Below are 17,439 nucleotides of genomic sequence, written 5' to 3' on the forward strand. Positions count from 1 at the left end.
TCAGAGAGAGCTTTAAAAGAAATAGTTTATGCATACATATGTATATAATGTTATATGTATGTTTATAGATATTTGTTATTAATCATTTTCGGCAATCATACATTTAGTTCTTATCAATTCTATGGAATTGAACATGTTCAAACATGCACCTTGACTTTTATAGTCATTAACTGGAACTATAATTTGTTTCTAGTTGAGTTATCAGTGTATGTACATATGTACATATGTACATATGTATGTGTATGATTTGCTTACCTGTCGCACCTTTTTTATGTCTGCAGCGATCGGTGGGTGAAATAATTTATTTCTTTTCAAAATTGAAGCTTTTGCTGATTTAAATATACAATTATTTATAAAAGTACACATACACATATCTTAATATATAATACTATCCTGCGTTATTTTTGCTTTGCATGTGTATGTATATCTCCTTCCATCGATGATGTTGTCCTACAGAGTTAGCTGAAGAACCGCTTAAAAAGCAGAAGAATATTTTCCTAGAAACAAAAAGAAAATGTAACAAATCTATTTTAATTTAATTATTGCGCTATTTCGATATTTGTCTCTTTCAAATTTTCCTTGAATGCCTTTATCTTTTCGTGTTAAACTAAGATAAACGAACAAAAAGTCCCCTTGCAAAACAACGGACATATTCACATACACATATATTTAAATGTTTATATGCAAACATATTTACAAGAGAACGTTACTCACTCACGAAATCAACAGTTGCCGGATTTTCGAGTTCGAAACTTGTGGCCCGCTCTCAGAGAGCAAATGAATCACAAATATTTCACAACGCAAAAAGCTCTCCAAGTGGTTTTTTCATTTAGTTGGTACGCTGACGGCAGAGAAGCAGCAATTGATTTTTGTTTATTTATTTAATACCAAACAACACAGAAAATGACGCTGCTGTCGGACGAACAGTTTCGCATACTCATCGACACAATCAAATCCCTGGCGCCGCAGAAAGATGAGGATCACCAATCGAAGGGCAGCTTCAGCAACTGCGCGGTGCGGTTTAGCGGGCAGCGAGACCACGACGCCGTCGATGAGTTCATAACAGCCGTAGAAACCTACAAGGAGATGGAGGGCATTAGTGACAAAGACGCACTGAAGGGTATTTCGCTGCTCTTCAATGGCGTTGCCGTTATGTGGTGGAAGGGTGTGCGACGAGATGCCCACACATGGCAAGACGCACTGAAACTGCTGCGCGATCACTTCTCACCGACAAAACCCTCCTATCAGATCTACATGGAGATCTTCGAAATGAAGCAGGGAGACGGCGAAGTAATCGACCAGTTCATATGCAAGCAGCGTGCGCTGCTGGCCAAGCTGCCGGAGGGTCGTCACAACGAGGAGACAGAGTTGGACTTCATCTATGGCCTGATGAATCAGAAGTACAGAAGTCACATACCACGTCACGAGATCAAGTCGTTCAGAGAGCTGCTCGAACGCGGCCGCATGATCGAACGCACGAAATAGATGATATCTATGTAACTCAATTATTAAAAAATATATGAAAATTCTAGTTAATCTGCAGGGTATTTTCACTTCTGTCATAAAAAAGAGGAGCGAAAGAGAGCCATTAATCGAACTACTTTTTCGTACGAAGCAAAGGAAAGTCAACTGTGATATGAATGCTCATACATTTATAAGCTATTTTATAAGTAATAAAAATAATAAAGAAAATAAATAAATAAAAATAATATTTTAATAATAATAATAAATCAGAAAAGAGCATACACAATTTAAAAAAAAAAAAAAAAAAAAAGCCTTTGTATTTTTCAGCTGTAAATTTGAAAACCGACTTGGCGCGATCTTCTCTAATTTCGGATTTCTGAAATATTGAGAACTGAAATGCAAACACCCCGCCCACAATGTCACATATAAAAACACATTGAGAATTTGGTTTGAGTAGTTTTTTTTTGTATTTGTTTGAGATGATCTCAGTTTCTGGGTTGTTGATGATTTTGTGTTGATTGCAGCCTCTTGTGGTCGTCGATAGGCCCCCAGCTTGAGGAGTATGCGAATGCCGAAGAGTGTTGGACATCGCGCACACTTCATCGGGAAACGCAGACCGCCGCGTCTGCTACGATATGATTGGCCAATGTGCTCCAAAAAAGATGGCGCACGCGGCAGAGCAACGGCTACCATGGTGTGTGAGACACAGACGTTGTTAGGAATGGCACTACGCGCCTATGGAGTCTGCACAAGAGACTGCACTGCAACATTGTGGAGCTCCTCGACAGTCGCCACAATCTGGAGCGGCAAGGAGCGACGAATCGGAAGCCCCGGTTTTGTGTATGTGTGTGAGAGCTGGCGTGCCTAACGCTTACCAGGCAAGTGCAGCTCCAAAGAAGGAACTGCCACCGGTACCTGATAATTTAGCGTGCCAACCGCACGAATGGCGAGAGCATAGCCATTGTAGTGCGATGTAATACATAGTTTGACATTAAAAATGTCGGTTTAAAAAGTTTGGTTGTTTTTTTCGATTTTCTGTAAAAGAAAATGAAAGTTTGCCCATGACCAAGCCTCAGCAGCGGCTGTCGCGCAGAAGCAACCAGCAAAGGCCACAACTTCAAGCCGAACCCAGTTAGCAGCAGCGCTACAGTTCACCAAAGCGAGCTGCTGCAGCGCACCGAAGCGAACTACAGCAACGCACCCTAAGTAAACCGCAGCGCGCTGCCAGAGCTGAGCAGCGGCGTGGAGTTGCTCCTCGTAGCTTGCGACACACAAAAGCCACTGCGTTGTCTTCCCATGGACGTGTTTTTTTTTTTGCTGCATTGACTAAGCATCGACGCGAAAGCAGCTGTAGTTTCGAACTAAGCGACAAGTGAGCAGCGCATAGATCCACTGGCCGAAGCCAGCAAAGCTTCACGCCCTCTGCTTGAATGCAGCGTACGGCACCACAGCTACGTTGCGCAAACACTAGGTCAAGGCAGCGGGTTTTGAGCGACAAGAAAAGGGGAAAAGCAAAGCACACGCAACACCCATCACAGCCCGAGTTGCTGAGCCGACGCAAACGTAGCACAGGCAACGACGCTGGCCCCGCACAAAGCTCACCGACTGCACAGTTCTTCGGAACTGTGCAGAGATAAACAATGCACGAGCAAGCGTCGCTGCTTGGCTGCGCCACACGCCGCTCAACAACTTAGCCTAGGGGCGAAATGCGTGCGCCGCATTTCTCCAAATCCTGACGCTCGAGGGTTGGTGAACAAGTTCACCGCTTGTAGTAGAGTTCCAGTTGTGATTAGTAATCACGAAAAATCATTTACGCTGGCGTTCACAGCCAAATTGAGCCGAAGTTTCGGCGTGAAGTGTATGCGACATCGAAATGCCGTTATTTTGGCTCTGCTTTGCCGGCCCGCACGCCACTTGATGCTGAATGAGAGTCAAAAACTGACATAGGCAAAAAGCTGCTAGAGCTTTCTGAGTGTGCAACTGTTGTTCTTCAATGTTGTCATTTTCCACTCTCCTCGTGTCCATGTGAGGCCAGCTGACAAAGTGAGTTTTAATGTGAGAGAGATGGTGAGAGAACATTGACGTAGGCATCCAAATATGCGCCCTGCGCATGTTGGTGTTGTTGTAGATGTCGATGATGTCATGTCCCGTTTATTGCGTGTGCGTGTGCGTATGTTTGATGTTTAGTTCGCCGCATTCGTCTGATCCCGCGTCTGCCGCTTGCGACAGACCTCGAACGTGTGACCGCGGAAATTGCAGTAGGTACAGCGTTCAACGCGATTAGCACCGCGTAGCGGTCCTTTTGGTTGCGCCTCAACCTGCTCCAGGTCGTTGTGTTCAATGATGCGGCCCTGCTCGAGCAGATCGCGGAATGTTGAGATATTTTGGCGAGGAATGTGCTGGCGGTACTTGATGTTGAGCAGGCCGTAGAGAAAGTCCAGTTCGGTTTCTTCGTTGTGCCGTCCCACCGGCAGTTGGGCGAGCAGCGCACGTTTCTCGATCACGAAGGTGTCGATGGCAACGGAGTCGGGCTGCTTCTTCTCGAAGAACTCCATGTAGACCTGGTAAGCCGGCTTAGTGGGCGAAAAGTGCTCGCGAATAAGGCTGATGGCATCGTTCCAGCACTTTGCCTCCTTGCGTACGCCCTGCCACCAGGTGGATGCAATGCCATTGAAAAGCAGGGATATGCCCTTCAAGGCATTCTCATCGCTGATGTCCTCCAGTTCCTTGTAGGTGACAATATTTGTGATGAACTCCTCGACCTCGTCGTGGCTGCGAGTACCGCCGAATTTGTGTGTACAGGCGCTGAAACTTCCTTTTGTCTTTGAGGCTTCGCTAGTAGCAGCAGCGGCATTGCCGGCTGCGTTAACCGCCGACGAGCGAACAGCCTCGATGAGCGCGTGAAGTTGCTCATTGGTCATCTGGATAGTTGTCGCCATTGCTAACGATTATCACACACTTTGTTGTTGTTGATGAAAAAGCAAATTGCGACAGAGAACAAAGCCAATAAGTCTCGGCGAATGTTGCTGCTCCTTGTGCTGGTCGTAGTTGACTGAAGTTCTCTCTAATATGCCGGCAGCTTTTATACCCGAGCGTTATGAAATTGAATTTCGAAAAAGTACTTAGCCAAATGAGAGAGAGTAGTGGAAAGAGGGCAGTGTGTGATATTGTTGTTGCAAGTTCTAAACACTATATTTTAGTGAGTCATTTTACTTGGTCGAAGACTCTTCGATCGATACATACATACATACATATGTATGTATATATGTATGTATGTATGTGCATACACACTAAGTTATTGAAAAATTCAGATAAGCGACATTAGCAACAAAAAAGTAGCCAATTAATAACTATACTTATGTACATGTGTATATTACATATGTACATCTATACACAGGAATGCATGTACATACATACATACATATGCAGCTTTCATATGTGTATATGTATATATTATTTATATAATTTTGTAACTTGTATTTCGTATTAACATGAAAATGTGCGATCACATGTAGAACCACAACAATAAATGATGGGCTGCGCTGGCAAACAAACATATTGAGGGAAAACGTTCAAAATATGCTTTTATATCAAAGACTTGGGTCAGCAAATATTGTATTCGCTTCCCCAACCAAATCTAAACTTAACAATTCTGATATCATAACGTTAGAGCCGACAATAACAAAACTAAGTCCATAAATGAGCCATTTCTATGTATGTATGTATGTACGCACATCAGAGAGCGAAATAGAGAGAGAGAGAGAAGGAGATAGCGCCACAAAATTACAGCTTTTTTTGTTTAGTTTTCTACTCTCTTTGCCGGCATTTCGAACAAATGGCAGTCAAGAGTTTCAATGACGCAACAACAATTAGTAGAAATATCGCGGGACATTTCCATTGTTTATATTACCAAATCCAAACTATGGATTCAGCTTCCAAACACAAATTTTTGCCGCAAATTAAAAAAAAAAAAAAAAACTTTTCTTCATGATTTCTATCTAAGATGAGTTGAATATGATAACTTGAAATTAAAATATAATAAATTCTAAATTAAATCAATATAAGTTCTTTGATTCTAGAATTCAACTTAATTTCATTTAAAATATCTTTACTGCTTAAATTTATAAATTTTGAATACTAAAGCAAAATAACTTCTTGTCCAATTGAACATACGGGGACTGTGCAGCCCTGATTCATGTTTTAAACGATCTATAATCGATTATTATGCGATGTTGGTCATATCGATTATTTTCGAACTACGCTACTATCGACGCCGACAAATAACAACAAACTGCTAGAAATTATTTCTAACACGTTTTACTTGTCAAATGTAGTTATATTATAATTATTCCTTCGGGGTGTTGTTATTGTTTTAATATTTACACAATTACGTAAATTTTATTTAAAGTTCGCCACACGCCGTTAATTACAAAGTCCATCCACCAACAAATACGAAAAACAGCAACAATAACTATGCCGAGCCAAGCGCCAAACACTGCATTGAATTTCAAAATTAAGCTACTCTCCGGCAATAATGTTGTGTTGGTCGATTGTGTCGGATTCGAGAGCGAGCTCTTTATGCCACAAATCATCAAAGGCCGCATAACATTCCAGAATATAATACCGAATCATCGCTGCTGCAATGCTGCGGCTGCCAATGTACAAACGGGCCAATTGATTCTGCCCGCGTCCAAATTGGGCGATGTTAAAATCGTTGCTGGTATTGCAGCTGGCGCGGCCAAGAGATTAAACTATCAGCCACACGTTGCCAGCAAGACGTCGCCATTGGCTAGGAGCACACCCTCATCCAGCAGCTCATCGGAGCGAGCGATCAGCAGGGCTGACAAGGAGAATCTGTCGATGCAGATGACGCCTGAACAAGTGCGCTGCAGAGTACCAGCTGGAACTGGTCAGATGGCTGCCTTGCCTACGCCCCCGCCCATTTGTCTGGATGCTCTCGAAACCTCGTCCACATCAACTGTCCCCAATCTGGCGCTGGAGTCCTACACCAACAGAACTGTGACCCAGGATTCGTTTAATGTTATTGAACCTCCATCCACTTCCAGTTTGAGTTCGTCTGCGAAGAGCCCAGACTTTGCTCAATGTAACTTCATGCACAAAGCCCCACCCATGCGCACCTATTCGCGGCGCAAGCCGAATACCACGGACACCAACAACAGCAGCGGCGGTGGCAGCAGCAGCGCCAGCGTCAGTCATCCGAAGTCTCCGCTTGCCTGGAGAAAGAAGAAACTGACAAAGGTATCGTCGACAAAGCCGCCGAGTCCCAGCATGAAACTGGAGCTGCGTCGTCGTAAGCTAATTGTGGATCAGAAGAAGTCTCTGCCCAAGCATACGTACACGAAGATTACAGCGACGCCTATAACGACAACAAAAATACGCCGTAAGCAGGTGACGGGCAAGACACGGCAACAGTTCGACGCACTGAAGGGCACCGCCTTCGATATGCTTACCTCCATGGGCCACAGTCACGTCTCTGTCAAGCTGACCAAACAATTTAAAGAAGCTTGCGTAGAGAAGTACTCGGAAGCTTTGCCCAGCTACGCGGAGCTATCCGGCACGCGCCCATTGGAGCACGATCGTCAGGTCAGGTCGTTGATAGCAAAGGCGAAGCGGCTGGATAAGCAAATGTCCAAATCAGAGAAAGTGCAACTGAAAAGAAAACGAATGTAGATCCTGCTACAGTAATATAGGATTGCTTTAAAAAATATTTAGATCATTATAAAACAGTATAAAATTGAGAAAAACATAACACAATTCGGGTCACACGTGACTGTTGGAAGGGAAAACAATTTAGCACACCCTGCAGTATGTAATCGTCCGAAACAAACCACAGGCGGTTGGTGAAAAGAATAGAAATATTGTTAATGCAGTGAGGTTGCTGAATATAACAAGATTTTAGCACATACTTCATTACAAGACTGTCGAAAGCGGTTGGTGAAAAGGATAAGAATGTAGTTGATGCCAAAGAAATGAAAAGATCTAAAAAAGAAATGAACTAAATTTATATATACAGTCAGAGCCCATACAATATATAAATCTTCAAAGTCTGAGCAAAGACGGTTGATGAAAAGAATAATAATTTAGCTCATGCCTGACTGCTGTAAATTAGAGAATTCAGTTCATTATCTGCAATACAATCTAAAACAATGTGCATCGATTATACAAGGGGCAAATATATATATATGTTTATTCTACAAATCATAATTATTTATCATTTATACATACATATCTATTTAAATGGTGTAAGTCATATAAAACATAGTCAAATTCCAGGAATGGCCAACGGGCAGCAGTATTTAGAATTCTAATTTCGTATTGTTTAGGACTAGAGACTAAAGTAAACTAAGCTAACATTTAAGGATAGAATTACAAATTGATATACCAAAAAGTGAAATAAATAAATAAACAAAAAGGAACACATTCTTGCTAATAGATATAAATATATGTACAACTACGAGACTAGTTAATTTGTAACCTATAATTAACGTAATTGTTGTTTAATAATTTTTGTACGTCAACAAATCTTGATCTTTGGCTACGAGCTGCGGCAACGGAAGCAGGCCTTGAAACCACGCTTTATAGCACGCATATTATGAATGACTTGTTCCTGAAATACAACAAAGTTTTCAATATGTACATAAATAGAGAAAATACATAGTATAGACTATTCGAGCTCACCTGCATCAAATTGAAACACATGGCAATTAGCGCCATTCCCAGCAGCAGATAAACGGCACATAAAATGAAGCTCAACTCGACTTTGTCTTTATCGGCGGTTATCTAAAAAATAGTGAATACAAAAGCGTGAACAGATATAAATATATAGATTTAAATATAGGTACAGTCAGCAAAGCTATCTATTTGCATATATTGCTAAGAATGGTTAATTATATTTATCATAATATGTTATAAGCCCTTTGCCCTTTCAAAGATTATATGACATCTTTCAAATCTTGTCCTCATCAAATCAAATTGATCAGACTTCAATAAAAGATATCTCGATCTATAAATTATACCTATGCCTAGCATTTTCTAAATAGCTTCCTTCAACTTAGCTCTTGCTACTGATAAGGAGTACATAATATCTGTGCCATAGCAACTGTCTATTCAATACATTTGCATTGCATACCACACGATCGCCCGGCACCAAGTCACCAAATCCAATGCTGCTCAATGAGATGAAACAGAAATAGCTGCCGTCCAGATAATTCCAATCCTCCCAGCGGCCAAAGAGTATGGCACCCGATAGTATATAGCTGTAAATTGTATAACTGCATTAATGCAATTGAAATGTCGCAATTTTCGCTTTCGTTGCCCACCTGACCATAACGAAGACACAGACAGTTAGGGGAACAGTTATTTCATCCGTGCTGCCGCGTATTTCGCGCTCAATATCTGAATCTGAGTCGGAGTACGGCACATCCAGCACACTGGAGGTCTGCATGGAGCTCTTGGTATAGGCACTGCTGCTGGTGCTGCTGCTAATCGAGCTGCTGTTGCTGTTACTGGAGTAGCTGTTGCTGCTGCTGCTGCCGCCACGTGCGCTTTCCATGTTGTGCAACTGCAACTGAAGTGGGCATAGAATTGGTGAGATATAGAGAGCATATACTATATACATATGTATATTTGCTATCTACTTACCGCTCGTGCCAGCTGACGAAGTTTGCGTCGCTCGCGTATTATGCGCCGCTTGGCTACGCCTGGGCAAATGCGACAGAGACAGACCTTGGAGTAGATCCATTTAAAGGATTTGGCCAGCACATCACCTGAAATAGTTGTAGTAATATTAATAATAATTAAATACCCAATACTCATATTAGCCTACCCATAACATGACCATAACATAACTATAACATAGCCATAACAGTTTACCTATGGCAATATTCATACCTATATTAGAGAGATAGAGCAGGAAGAGCGGCATGCCGATGATCGCATAGAGTATTGTCACCAGCTTGCCCCAATCGGAGCTGGGGGTTATGTTGCCATAGCCAATGGTCGTGATGACAGTTAGCGAGTAGAGAAATGCGCCCGAGAAGCTCCACTGGTGATCAACATCGGGGCCCTTGATCTGTTTCTTATACACAGCTTGTTGATACTTTAGCAGCACTTCGTTGACACTGGAGAGGAGGGAAGTAACTAATATAGCATATAATGTACATTCATTATTAAGTTTACCTATTTCTGTAGGCTTGTCGATCGTAGAAACTGATGTTCTCAGACGTCAGCTTCCAGATGCTGTTGAGGCACTCAGCCGTCGCATTGGGCTTGATTAGGTTTTTCGTCTTGAGTTTTTCGTATTCGAAAATTTCGATTGTCTGAAAGATGAAGGCGCCGCCAATGGTATAAAACGTGACTAGAAGTATGATGCCAACATTGCTGAACATAAATGCCGTGAAGTGACGGCAATGGTCCTTGAAACGCTCAAATGCCGGCTTCTCTGCGGGCTTGCGGCGAAAGGAGCTGCGCCGCGACGACATAATGATGGCCTCCTCCACACCAAAACATCCAAGTCCGTATCCGTATCCGTATCCGAATCGAAATCGAAATCGAGATCCAATTGGACTTTGCCTCGATTAGCGGCTCGTTGGCAACTCTCGGGTTGTCGTCTGGACATGCTTCGATTCGATGCTTGGGCTGCCCATCGATCTAAATTGGTTGTATTTCCCTAAAAAAAACTGCGAATATACATAAACATATCATCAATGCTTGCTAAAGGACTTCCTGCAGCATCTATCCAAAGCAGCGAAATAAACAAAGGGCCGTCTGTATATATAGACAAACGCCCCATATATTACTCGAGCTGCCACTAAATCTTTGTGCTAATCTTTATTTACTCGCTGGTATTATTTTATTTGTAGTTCTCTTTTTATTTATGGATGCATGTTTGTGGCAACAAATGCTTTAGCGAATTTTCTCTTTTATTTAATTTTATTTATTTATACCAATGCTTGGCATTAGGTCTATAAATTAGTAACCTAAATTGAATTAAACAGAGCTTAAATTATATTTGAAAATTTATTGCCTTTTCTTAAGTATTTATTTTTTAAAAATTAACGAATTAAAAAAAAAGTATTTTATATTGTTTGTTATTGTTTATATTGTTTTATATAATTCAATTTATTTTTTTTATTTTTATTATTATATTTTTTTTTTAGTAACAAATTTACGACTTATTGTAATTAAAATATGTGTATATGTATATATATAAAATTTATAATAAATACAACAAATAAAAACATTTGTAAAATTTTAATAATCATAAATGATATAATAATTTTCTTAAAATTCAATTGAAATATTTTATGATTGATTAAAAATATATATACACATTTTACATTGTATTTTATCATTTTATTTTTCATCACACAATATACATATATTGCATAGCTCATTCTTCTAATACTTTGTGATCTATGTTCTTTTTGAATAATCCAAAAATTCCAAAACCGAAATGCTCTATGCATAACTCATATTAACTAGTGATAATTCTTTTGAGTGCCCCATTCGCAGTGACAGTTTAATGATATTTTCGAACAGATTAATTTAAATATTCGTCTGCGAGCAGACGCATCAATGGACTTGACTTGTTTTTATAAAAGAATGAATATGAATAAGAATATGGAATATGAATATGAATTATTTCATTTTGTTGTTCTAGCAGTTGCCAAACTCTTCTTTATTTATTTTTTTTTTTTTTTCGTTGTGTCTGAGTAACAAATGCTGTGGGTGGCATTGCTTGATTGCGGTCTTGCTCTGATGACGATGACGATGATGATGATGATGATGATCATCAAAATCATAATGATGGTGGCACTTGTCGCCTAGTTTCTGCTGCCCACAGCATCGAAATATGAAGACTTCCTAATCATATTGAAAGCGGTTGCCAAATGCTTTTATTTTTCGTTTTTTTCTTTTCTTTTAGAATACCCTGAAAATTACTTAAGTGGGGTAATATGAAACTGACTTTAACTAAACAAATATTATATGTACTGTGTGGCCTGACTAATACATACAACTAACTAATTTTGAATAGTAAAAACATTTTTTATAAAAAAATTAATAAAATAAAAATGAAGAAAATATAAAAAATGTTATAGGTACTTAATTACTCAATTACTAAAATTAAAAGAACTCAAATATTTACAATTACTTTATTTATATATTTAATAGTGTTAGAGATCTTATATTTTAATACTACAGCTAATTAAGAAATCTTACTATTAATATATATTTAAGGCTAGCAAACTAATTATCGCCTTTCTATGCGATTTTCAGGAATGTAAATAGTGTATAGTAACACCTGTCAAGCACTACCAAAGGCTTAACACCATCGCCTTACCTTATCCTACACATTTCTGTGTAATTATTAATACAGAGTATAATTTAGTCAATCAATCGCTCTCGCCCTCACCCTCACCCTCTCTCTTTAGCTCTCTATATCTCTCTTTCTTAGCGCCCTCTAGAGTCTAGTGAGTGTGAAATATGTTGAAGCTTATTTTTATAAACTTCTACAACAGCCAACAGTCATTTGTCTAATTTGTGGGTAGTTTTTTTTTTTTTTTCTTCTCATTTACTTATTTATTTCATTTTGCATGGCTAAATTATAGAAAATCTAGTTGGCAGAGATATCTTTCTGTACTTAATTATAAATGCGGTTAAGAACCAAATAGAAACATAGATAAGTACTTTGTATTTACAGTTGCGGCGGCGGTTCGTAAATTAAATTAAATTCCCTAACTATTTACAAGCGAAAACAATCAAAAATAAAAAAAATATCAGACACGCATACATACATACATATAAATGTGTATATACATGTATATGTGGCTAATTAAAAACCAAACAAATTGGCGCCAAAAGCAAAACAAAACAGCAAGAATAATGCTAAAAAGAAAAGGAATCAAAATTACGAGCCAAATAGAGACTAGGAGATATGGGGAATGAACGACTAGACAGCCCACAGAAATGCCTATAATATTATAAGTTAAAAGCTATATAAATATATAAATATTAAATTTATAATATAATCTATAAATTCTACTCCGCCTGCTAGCGTCTATTACATACATTCTAGGTAAACCATTAAACCCTGATTTCAATGTGTGCGGGGTATAAAAAAGCATTAAACAATTAATTGACATGTGTATGAGCAAATGCAAAGAAAAAAAAAAAAAAAAAAAAAAAATAGAGACATTAAACAAACACTGTCAACTTTATGTTTATATTCTTAATGAAATAAAGCAGGTGTTAACACAATAAAAATGAATAAAATAAGGAATAATAATGTAAATACTCTTAGTTCTGTTAGATCTTTCAACAATATGCTTATTAAAATGCAATTAACTTACAGATTTTTATACTCAGTTAAAAAAATAATTTAATTTCTTATTAGCTGGAAAGCTTTCAGCACGATAACAAATGCTTTTTAGCATTAAGAATTCAAGGCAAAAAGAAAAATCAACTAAACAAAATGCTAATTGACCTCAAAATTTAAAAGAATTTATGGAATTCCATGGATTACGGTGAAAAAATATTATAAAGAAGAAAAGATCAAAAGACAGAACAAAACTAAAAAAAAAAAAAAAAAAAAAATATTTAAGGAAATCGCTCGATGATTTTAGGCTAATATACGTACGTAAATACATAGAAATGGGTGTGTATGTATGTATGTATGTAGATTTACTCCTGGGAAAAGCTGATTGGCTGCTTAAACATATCCCACATATGCATATACATATATATCTATGCATACAAAGACCTCCGAACTAAAACACACTCATACACAACCCTCTGGGATAAACGCACACACACATATGCATGCCCCTCTGTATGTGTGTGCGCGATTCCCTTGGCTGGTTCTTTTAACTAAATGTCTAAACAATTGGATTTATACTTCAAATCTTAATTGCCTCATAAACTGAATTGCCGAAATTGTTTATGCCTTTTTTTTTTCTTTTTTTTTGAGCGCCCACAAATCGAACAGCTCGCTTAATAATACAAACATTGAGTTACTCGACTCAAAGAGCGCACTTGCATAATTATTTTTTCCATAATGTACATAATTGCCCACGTCAAAAAAAATATAAAACCAAAAAAATATTATAGACAGGCAGTGAATGTTAAGTGCCAAACAGCTAAATGAGAAAATATTCAAAAAGTTTCAACTAGAACAAAAAAGATCGAAAGAAATGTTTGGATGCAAATGAAAAATGCTTAAGCGCAAGTTGCGCTTGTGTGTGTGCGAGCAAAGCAAATGACACGGATAATAATAAAACGCAAGTTGCGGTAAAATCTGTGCATGTTTAGCCGTGCGCATGTGTGTGTGAGCGAGCGAGCGAGCAAAGCAAATGACATGGATAATGTGGTAAAATGCCTACGGTCGAATGTATCTGTGTGTGTGTGTTTTTGCATGTGAAGCAAGTGACACGAATAATAATAAATTACAGTTGGATATGTACTTGGCTACCAAATGTTCCCCGTCTCGTTTGACAGACATTGATGTGGGGCCAAGACCCACAAAAAAATTAAAAAACTAATTTTCGTGCATTGACCGGCGTATCGCATGGCACTCTTTTTGCAAAAAAAAGGGAAGAAAGTTACATACATATGTACATATATTTCGTACATACTACACGTGTACGTACACATGTACGCACACATGTTTATTTAAGTTATTCTTCTTATTGGTATTTACACATTTGGCAAACTTATTCATCATGGATAATCGATAACTATCAACGATCGCAGCGAAATGTTTATAGCTTCTAATTGTTGTTGTTGTCTGCCTGCTATGTTTATGAGTGTGTGTGTGTGTGTGTATGAGTCTGTTGTTATTGCTGTTTTATGTTATTTCTTTGCCAGATGCCAAATAAACGACATGCCGGGCGTGACGTCACTAATGCGTTGTCGTCATTGCATTGTTGCGTTTCATTTCGTTTGGGTTCGTTTCGTTTTCGATTCTTATTTCGCAGCTGATTTCCCATGTACACTCATGGTCAAATTAATAGGTGTGAATTTTTTTTTTTTTTAATGGGAATAACGTCTATATTTTTTCATGAAACTAAAAAATTCAACTTATATTAAAAAATAGATACATCATAGAATAACAACAACAAAAAACCAGTTTAAAAAATAATAATTTTTAGTATAATTTTGGCATACTTCACAAAAAACTCAAATTTTTGCTGGCCAGATTAATAGGTGTGCCCAGCAAATTAAAAAAAAAAATTAAAAATTCTTAAATATTGTACAATATTTAGAATATATTTAGATAAGTATGGTTAATACCCTGTATATCCGCCTTTATTCGCAATGACTTTGCTGATTCTTTGGGGCATAGAGGATATTAACTTTCTACACCTTTCCACAGGATCGGTGCTCCATTCCTCCTGAGTTTTTTCCAATAATTGGGTGTAATTGAAGCAGGTAGTCTTGGAAATTTGCCTTTTCAGGTGTCCCCAAAGGTTCTCAATTGGATTGAGATCTGGAGACTGACTTGGCCACTCATAAACTTCAATTATATTTTCATGAAACCAATCCTTATCTACTGGGGAGTCCTATTTAGGATGGTTATCCTGTTGGAATTTCTATTTTAGAGGTATGTTGTCGTGGGCATGTGGTAGCATAACACTACTCAAAAGTTCCTTTTACAGGAATCTGTCCATTATGAAAATGGTCGATGGTCCAATTCAAAAGCATGCTATGAAAAGCAGTCCCAAACCATTATGCCGCCTCCTCCGTGCTTAACCGTCTTTTTTTTTGTATATCTAGGATCCAATTCTTTGCCTATAGGTCTTCGAATATTTATATTTGAGTCATTCTCAAATAAATTTTATTTTGGTTTCATCACTCCAGAGAATTTTTCTCCATTTACGCTCCCCCTCTAAACCACACCTGGCCTTGTGAGCTTGAGCAAAATTAAGCCTCATCCGAATATTTGATTTACGCAATAGAGGAACCCTGCGAGCAACTCTCCCAGGTAGATTCGAGCTTAATAGCCGTCGACGAATAGTTCGTGCCGATACAACATTGCCCATTTCGATGGCAATCGCTCTCGAAGACTTAAAAGGGTCCCTTTTAGCCAAGGTGACTATCTGGGAATCCTCTCTTACGGTAGTTTTCCTCCGGGCACCCGGCTTCCTTTTATCTTTTTTGGTGCTAGAGCATTTGTAACAAAGTTCTCTAATCGTCCCATTAGTAAGGCAATGCATGTATAAGTTTTACCCTCTTCACGGAGCTTGAGAACGAGATTTCTCTCTTCAGCACTGCAGTGAACTCCACGACCCATCTAATTTTATTTAAATGTTGCAAATGAAAATGTTGATGCTTCAATCAAATTATATTCAATAAAAATACTACCTTTGCTTACTCAAAAACACTTTAATATTTTAATAATTTTTTGTTTAGTTAAACACACCTATTAATGTGTCCAGGTCGATTTTGAGGTAGAGAATGTATAACAGCCAAAACTTTTTAGCGAGTAAATTTTTTTGGGGGGATTTACCTATTTCCTTTTTAAATAGTGTGGCCATACCTAACAAAAAAAATTTCGTGCTGATAGATGTTGTCAAACCGTAATTATTCTAAAATATGCTAGAATCTTTGGGTCACACCTATTAATTTGACCATGAGTGTACATCTATTTTAACTCACATACACTTGCCAGCATAAGTTGTCTCTAGCTTAGCTGAATCTTATTTTTAACACATAGTTGATTTAATTAACTATTTATCCATATTTTGGTTTATTCAAAATAACTAAGTTTATATTATTTTAAAACGTTAACAAGAAATTGTACGAAATCATATGGCCTCCACATCCGCGATGTTTTCCAACATTAAAATATATAAACCTAATTATTCTGAGAAACCAAAAACATGGATAAGTAGATAATTAAATGAACTATAATTTTAAAAAATAAAAATAAAATTCGCTCACATAAGCAAATGTTATAAACAGCTGAACACAAACATTTTTTTTTTCTTAGTGTACGCAGATTTATGCAGGAAAGTGTACAATCGCATACATATTTACACTGACATGTTATTTAAACATTAACTCAATCTGAAAATATTCATGCTGCTCTATTTATTTATTGGCACCTGTAGCACACTATAGCACTGTAGACCGTATTTTTATTTATAAACGTACATTACTTAATTCCACTTCATCAGCCGCTGCCGCATTTAATACCGCTCTGCAGCATTCAAATCAACCGCGCGCGCCGCTATCAAACGAAACGAAACGTTCGCCACAACGTTCTGCCAGCCACTGACTGACTGGGCGAAATATATTTTTAGAAGACAAATACAAACGCTAATTTTGACGCTTCAAATGTGACGTCGCTATTGGCTCACTGATCATTTCAGCAAAGAGTGAGCGAGAGACATAGAGATAAAGAGAGAGGGAGACAGAGAACGCAAGTGCAATATGCGTATAAGAGCTCTGCGCATTTTTTGAGTTTTTGTCTGCGCATTCGTATACTTTACCGTTATGTCTGCATTAACAATCGTTTGAGCATTGAATAAATTCGCTTTCTGATAGTAGTAAGAGAAGTACTAAAATAAAAAAATAAAAGTATGTATTCTATCTCTTCGTCTCTCGCTCTGTCTCTTTGCCTAAAAAAGCAGGAACGAAGAAAAACACAAGAGGATCATTTAAGCTGTCTATCTGTACGCAGCAGTATTCATTTAGTATAGTGTGAGAGAGAGGGAGATAGAGAGAGATTGTGTGTTCCCATTGGTCACTTAAAGCTCGACTGCAATGACTCCTACTCAACATTTGAGCGTGACTTTATGATTGAGTGTGAGTCGCCCTATATAAAGGGCTGCAGTTGCACTATTTCTTCAGTCGCTCAGGCCTGTTGGAGGTCACTTGTGTAGTGTGGTAAGGTGAATGAAGTGTGTGTAAATATTTAATGAGCATTAAAGACCTGGAGGAAATACTTTTAAA

The 17,439-nt window shown here is 38.2% G+C and overlaps 4 protein-coding genes across 5 annotated transcripts; 2 read left to right on the forward strand and 2 right to left on the reverse strand.

Annotated features, from left to right (window-relative positions):
• The first annotated feature begins 796 nt into the window (after window positions 1–796).
• LOC26527579 (activity-regulated cytoskeleton associated protein 2) lies at window positions 797–1,536 on the forward strand. The gene has a single exon (XM_015163411.3). The coding sequence runs from the start codon at window positions 904–906 to the stop codon at window positions 1,483–1,485; it is 582 nt and encodes a 193-aa protein (XP_015018897.1). The 5' UTR covers window positions 797–903; the 3' UTR covers window positions 1,486–1,536.
• Window positions 1,537–1,907: 371 nt separating this feature from the next.
• LOC26527752 (activity-regulated cytoskeleton associated protein 1) lies at window positions 1,908–4,525 on the reverse strand. The gene has a single exon (XM_015163412.2). It carries the CDS (start codon window positions 4,401–4,403, stop codon window positions 3,648–3,650), a length of 756 nt encoding a protein of 251 aa, XP_015018898.1. The 5' UTR covers window positions 4,404–4,525; the 3' UTR covers window positions 1,908–3,647.
• A 1,198-nt stretch (window positions 4,526–5,723) lies between these two features.
• LOC6578992 lies at window positions 5,724–7,683 on the forward strand. Its single transcript, XM_002004853.4, has one exon. The coding sequence runs from the start codon at window positions 5,938–5,940 to the stop codon at window positions 7,153–7,155; it is 1,218 nt and encodes a 405-aa protein (XP_002004889.1). The 5' UTR covers window positions 5,724–5,937; the 3' UTR covers window positions 7,156–7,683.
• Window positions 7,643–16,773, reverse strand: LOC6578993 (potassium channel subfamily K member 15). 2 transcript variants are annotated; one of them, XM_002004854.4, is made up of 8 exons: window positions 16,639–16,773; window positions 9,664–10,153; window positions 9,376–9,605; window positions 9,127–9,251; window positions 8,805–9,052; window positions 8,615–8,741; window positions 8,164–8,265; window positions 7,643–8,092 (listed from the first exon to the last, which is right to left on the reverse strand). In XM_002004854.4, the coding sequence occupies exons 2-8, from the start codon at window positions 9,963–9,965 to the stop codon at window positions 8,021–8,023; spliced, it is 1,206 nt and encodes a 401-aa protein (XP_002004890.1). In that variant the 5' UTR covers window positions 9,966–10,153; window positions 16,639–16,773; the 3' UTR covers window positions 7,643–8,020. The 2 variants fall into 2 exon arrangements, with proteins under 2 accessions (XP_002004890.1, XP_015018899.1); XM_015163413.3 differs by having other exon boundaries at window positions 9,664–10,163.
• Window positions 16,774–17,439: the final 666 nt, after the last annotated feature.

This window comes from Drosophila mojavensis, unplaced genomic scaffold (genome assembly GCF_018153725.1).
Source record: "Drosophila mojavensis isolate 15081-1352.22 unplaced genomic scaffold, ASM1815372v1 contig_80, whole genome shotgun sequence".
Taxonomy (NCBI): domain Eukaryota; kingdom Metazoa; phylum Arthropoda; class Insecta; order Diptera; family Drosophilidae; genus Drosophila; species Drosophila mojavensis.